Source organism: Monopterus albus, unplaced genomic scaffold (genome assembly GCF_001952655.1).
Source record: "Monopterus albus unplaced genomic scaffold, M_albus_1.0 scaffold553.1, whole genome shotgun sequence".
Classification (NCBI taxonomy): Eukaryota; Metazoa; Chordata; class Actinopteri; order Synbranchiformes; family Synbranchidae; genus Monopterus; species Monopterus albus.
The window spans coordinates 31,909-38,257 of NW_018128433.1; the positions used below are offsets into that span (position 1 = coordinate 31,909).

At 40.5% G+C, this 6,349-nt stretch overlaps 1 protein-coding gene across 1 annotated transcript in view; it reads left to right on the forward strand.

Moving 5' to 3' along the window:
- The window catches only part of LOC109953142 (extracellular calcium-sensing receptor-like), a 36,407-nt gene extending 30,289 nt beyond the window's left edge, over window positions 1-6,118 (forward strand). Inside the window, exons 3-6 of the mRNA XM_020588553.1 lie at window positions 2,901-3,695; window positions 3,855-4,082; window positions 4,258-4,381; window positions 5,205-6,118. Coding sequence (XP_020444209.1) covers window positions 2,901-3,695; window positions 3,855-4,082; window positions 4,258-4,381; window positions 5,205-6,118 — 2,061 coding nt within the window. The remainder of the gene's footprint in view (window positions 1-2,900; window positions 3,696-3,854; window positions 4,083-4,257; window positions 4,382-5,204) is intronic.
- Window positions 6,119-6,349: the final 231 nt, after the last annotated feature.

Sequence of the window (6,349 nt, forward strand, 5' to 3'; positions counted from 1 at the left end):
AATATACCAGCACTGTTATTTTTTTTAGAAAATCTAAAGCAGTCTCTTTCGTCTCAGTGAGAGTTCCTGGTTTGAAAGAACCGAAAGAAGCTACACAGAGATAATAGCTTATAGATGCATACGCATCCGCACAATAAAGAACTGCGCAAGTGCAGTATCTACCAAGGAGATGCTCTGTCCCCAAAAGCAGCAACCACCAAGTACCTGCAGAGAGTAAGGCAAGTCCTGAGAAGACAGCAGAATGGAAAGAACAAAGTCTGGGCGATTACCACCTATGCCCTGCCGGTCATCAGGTACCCACTCAGGTAGGCATAATAAGCTGGCCAAAGGAAGAGATAGAGGCCACTGACATCAAGACAAGGAAGCTCCTTACAATGCACAGCGGGTTTCACCCAAAGTACAGCACCCTGAGACTGTACACTAAGCGGAAGGAAGGAGGCTGATAATTAGTGTGTGTCAGAGCCACTATCCAGGATGAAACAACAAAGATCCATGAATACATAAGGAAGATGGCCCCGAGTGATGGCGTGCTTAGTGAATACCTCAGGCAGCAGAAACCAGAGGAACAAAGGAAGGAAGAGCAGGAACCCTCATGGAAGGACAAACCTCTGCACGGTATGTACCACCGCCGAGTACAGGCTGGAAGCCCCAAAGTCAAAATGGGATACACCTCCAAATGTGGTTGAGAATGACCAAGCTAAGATCCTGTGGGACTTCCAGATACAAACTGACAAACTGGTAATGGCCAACCAACTGGACATAGTAGTGATGGACAAACAGAAGAAGAAGGCCGTAGTGATAGATGTAGCGATCCCAAGCGATAGCAACATCAAGAAGAAGGAATACAAGAAGCTTGAGAAATACCAAGGGCTGAAAGAAGAGCTAGGAAAGATATGGAAGGTGAAGGCACAAGTGGTTCCTATGGTAATAGGAACATTGGGGGCTGTGACCCCCAAACTGGGGGAGAGGCTCCAACAGATCCCAGGAACAACATCTAAGATCTCTGTCCAGAAGAGTGCAGTCCTAGGAACAGCTAAGATACTGTGCAGGACCCTCAAGCTCCCAGGCCTCTGGTAGGGGACCCGAGCTTGAAGGAAGGAATAAGATGAGTGGGGAATTTTTATGTATATATATTTAATTGATAAAATCATTATCAATTACTAGTTTAAAAAAGGAAAAGAGCAGTGTATTTGAATATTCTATTCTGATAACAGACACTAAATGTTATGTTTCGTTTACACACGGAGGTGAGTGAGCAAGAAGAAAAAGGCGGACCCAGGTAGCCGACTTCGGTGCAAGCTGTGATTTATTAATATACAGTGCAATGATATATACAAACAAAGAGTGCGTGGTTACTGAAAGGCGAGGAGTAGCCGGGTGTCGACCAGGAGCAGGAGGTGACGAGTGAGGAGATGGATGGTTTGGACAAGGTGGGCCGAGCTGCGTGGTGGGATCACTCCTGGGCTGGTCGGTGGTTGAGAGGTGGCTACTGAAAGGGCATAGAGAGACGTTGGTTATGGCAGAAACAACCGGTGACTGTGCATTGACCTGCCTGGGAGGGAAGAGTAGAGCCACGGTGCGGAGGAACAGTCCGAGTAGAAAAAAACACAGGAGCTGGTTAAAGGCGTTGATAAACAGATAATCCAGGGCAGTAACGTAAGGCAGAGCACAAAAAAGACGAGGAGAATAACTAGTGATAATGAAGAGTGTAGCATAGGGACAAGAATGAACTGGCAAGTGAATGAGAGGTGAACTGGGTATAAGTAACAAACAATCTAATCAGGTGCAGCTGGTGATAAAGGAGTGAGGAACAGGTGAACGTGATCAATAATCAGGGGCGAAGAGACAGAGTAAGAAAGGCGAGAGAAGCAAGCGCAGCCGGGCAAACCTGACACTAAATACATTTAAAATAGGTTACAGTCTCAAAATATATTTTTTTTGTTTCAGTTTGGACACCTCCCACCTTGCTGACAGAGTTGAAAGGTTAAAGCTGTATAAATAACAGGGCAATTGTTTGATTTACATTAAGGTATATATGATGCCACCCAGTGGTTTAGTTCTCTCAGACAGTATGATATCTGCACAGAGGTGGACAGAGCAGGGCTGGGGACTTTTACAACTGTTGTTGATGGTGACTTTCTGTCAGGCTGAGGAGCTGGTGTGCCGGCAGAGAGGAGATCCTGAGAACCCCCAACTATCTAAGGATGGGGATGTTATACTGGGAGGAATCTTCTCTTTCCATAGCAGCTGGAAAGTCAGACAGGATACCTACATGCACAAACCACTGCCACTGGAATGCACCAGGTAAATTATTCTGTAGAAATCTATTAAGATTTAAACTATCTAAGGGAAATTTTTTCTCTATTAATAATGTAAAATGATTTCTTTTATTACTCTTGTTGTTTCCTTTTGAAATATACTACAACCAATACAGCAACTTTAAACTGTTTGCAACAAGTTTGAATTTCAGAGAGTTACAGTATGCCCAGGCTATGATTTTTGCCATTGAGGAGATTAATAACAGCACAGACCTACTACCTGGCATCTCTCTGGGCTATAAAATGTATGATGACTGTGACTCTATTGCCAGAAGTGTGAAGGTTGCACTGACCTTGGCTAATGGTAATGAAGTTGTTTCTGCTACTACTGAAGCACCATGTACCAGACCTGCACAAGTGCAGGCCATTATAGGAGGGTCCTCTTCCTCTCCTTGTATGGCAATAGCTACTGACATTGGACCTATTCACATACCATTGGTGGGTAAGACTAGTAAACATACAATTGTATTTCGTAAAAATAATTATTAATCTGCAATAATGCCAGCTGCTCAGAACAAATGTGAGTGTGTGATTGTTCTATATTATACATCTTTATCTTAGGTCATTTCTTTTTTTTTGTAGATCAGCCACTATGCCACCTGTGCTTGTCTCAGTGACAAAACCAAATACCCATCCTTCCTCAGAACAATACCCAGTGACTACTATCAGAGCAAAGCCCTGGCCCAGTTGGTCAAGCACTTTGGTTGGACCTGGGTGGGAGCTATTAAAGGCAATGATGATTATAGCAATAATGGCATGGCTACATTCACAGAAAATGCACAGCAGCTGGGCATTTGTCTGGAGTATTCTGTAGCTTTCTTTAGAACAGATTCATCAGACAAAATAAATAAGATAATTGATGTCATCAAGGCTTCCACCTCGAAGGTCATTGTAGCCTTTATCTCATCAACAGATATGGATGTGCTTATTGATGAGTTGTCTCAACACAACTTGACTGGGTACCAATGGGTAGGAAGTGAGGCATGGATTTTTGATTCCCAAACTGCAGAAATTGATACACATCACATTCTGGATGGTGCCATAGGCCTGTCCATCCCCAAAGCACATGTCAGTGGCATGAGAGAGTTCATATTAGATGTGAAGAAACTCAATTCATCTAGTAATAAAGTTTTTAGAGAGTTCTGGGAGACTTTATTTAACTGTAAGTTCAAACTGTCAAACTCATCAGCAGAGAACCAGAGGGAATGTACTGGACATGAAGATCTGACTGGAGTGCAAAACAGCTTCACTGATATGTCACTCATGCCTATATACAACAATGTGTATAAAGGAGTGTATGCTGTGGCACATGCACTTCATATTATTCTTGGCTGTAATGAAACATGTAACTACAGTGTGCAGCTAGATCCACTCACAGTGAGTTCAACATTAAATAACTTCCTTTTTACATTAAGCATAAAGAAAATGATGTTAAAATTTTGTATAATACATTGGTGCAGTCTGTGTATGGTGCTGTTTAGCACAGACTTGCACAATGTTTGTCATAATTGACTAGATTCATAGCTATCTTCCTAGATTTTACAGCACATAAGAAACATTCATTTCAAAATCAAGGAAGGAGATGAGGTTTACTTTAATGAGAATGGAGACCCAGCAGCAAAGTATGAAATTATAAACTGGCAGCCAACAGAAAATGGCATTGTGGACTTTGTCACAGTTGGTCTTTATGATGCATCTTTACCTGCAGACAAACAGCTGAGTCTGCAACAAGTGTCTGTTATTTGGGCACAGAACTCAAAACAAGTAAGCTACTATCACTGTTGTTATTACTTATATTAATAATCATCCTAAATGTGTTATATTTACTTTAACAATTTCGGACTATATTTACTCAAATGTAATAATATAGCTTTGCAAAGCCAAAGTCTGTTAAAGTTACTGTCCCAACATTTTTCTCAGAGAAATTTTGTCCATGCAGGTGCCTGTGTCAGTTTGCAGTGAGAAATGTTCCCCAGGAACTCGCAAGGTTCTCCAGAAAGGAAAACCTGTCTGCTGCTATGACTGTATCAGATGTTCAGAGGGAGAAATAAGCGACATTACAGGTTTAGTAAAATTCAGTGTAAAATTTTGTACTTCAGTGTGCCACAAAAGAAAGTTGTCATGTTTACAAACTGTAATCATGCCCTGAAAATTAAGTTAAAAAAATGTCAACTGAGGAATTTAATTGATTGTAGCTTCCTGGTGATATAGCTTTTTGCTAGATAAAATAAAATCCAGACCCAGTTTGTACATGTAAAAGCTCTTTTTAGTGAGGCATGGCTCACATAAGTTTCTTTTTGTGTGTGGAGGAAACTCAAAAGGTTTGAGTGGTTTTTATCTGTCAAAGTAGCTCTAGTTCACACCTTCAAACTCATTTTCTTAACAATACTCCAGGTATGCTAACACCTGACTCCAATTAGCTTTTTTGAGGTCATTAACTCAAGGGTTCACATACTTTTCCCACTAGCACTATGAGGTTTTTAAGGTTGTTCTCAATAAAGACATGAAAGATGAAAAAAAAATTTGTGTTGTTATATTATACACATTATATTTGTCAGTATTCTTGACTTAGATGAAGATCAGATCACATTTTATGACAAATTAATGTAGAAAACCATGAAATTCCAAAAGGTTCACATACTTTTTCTTGCCACTGTATTTATAGTAAACACAAAATCATGAAATATTCCAAAAAAGTAAAACAAAATTTAAAACAACTTCTGTATAAACTAAAATAATTACTGCTCTTTCAATGAAATTGTCATACACTTGCCTATGACTTTTTAATCATAATATTTGATCTTGTATGCACAGATAGGTTACAAATGAAGTTTTTAAAAAAGTCTACCGAACAAGCCTTACATCTGCTTTCATATCATTTTTCAGATTCTATCACCTGTGAGCATTGCCACCCTGAGTCCTGGTCCAATGAGAGAAGAGATGCCTGTGTAAAGAAGGAGGCAGAGTTTCTATCATATGAAGAAATTATGGGAGTACTGCTCACTGCAGCGGCCTTATTTGGAACATGCATGACTGCTGTTGTGGCAGCCATTTTCTTCAGATACAGGACAACTCCTATTGTCAGGGCCAACAACTCTGAGCTGAGCTTCCTGCTGCTCTTCTCCTTGACTCTGTGTTTCTTGTGTTCTCTGACCTTCATTGGCCGGCCCTCTGAGTGGTCCTGCATGCTGCGACACACAGCGTTCGGCATCACCTTTGTCCTCTGTATCTCTTGTGTTCTGGGGAAAACTATAGTGGTGTTAATGGCCTTCAGGGCTACACTTCCAGGCAGTAATGTGATGAAATGGTTTGGGCCTGCACAGCAGAGACTCAGTGTTGTGGCTTTCACTCTCATCCAGGTTGTTATATGTATCCTCTGGTTAACTATTTCTCCTCCTTTTCCATTTAAGAATTTTACCCAGTTCAAGGACAAAATCATCTTAGAGTGTGCTCTGGGATCAGCTGTAGGCTTTTGGGCTGTACTTGGGTACATAGGCCTTCTGGCCATCTTATGTTTTATTCTGGCTTTTCTGGCTCGGAAACTGCCTGATAACTTCAATGAGGCCAAACTGATCACCTTCAGCATGCTGATATTCTGTGCAGTCTGGATCACTTTTATTCCAGCATATGTCAGCTCTCCTGGGAAGTTCAGTGTTGCTGTAGAGATATTTGCTATTCTGGCCTCCAGTTTTGGACTGCTCATTTGTACTTTTATTCCAAAATGTTATATTATCTTACTGAAGCCAGAGAAGAATACAAAGAAGAATATGATGGAGAAAGGGGCATCAAAGCCATTCTGAAAACTTACAAAATACAGTGGCAAAGGCATTTTAGTGCAGTTTTTTTAGTGCTAACCTTTTTACATAATAATTTAACTACACTGTCACATAGAAACCAATATTTATGTAACTGAAGAGCCCTGAAATACTTATGGAATATGGAAATGACAAATTGAATGCAATGTAACATGCAGTCCTTTCAAAATAAATGCACAACCTTAATACCTCATTATTTAATCATTTTAATAATTC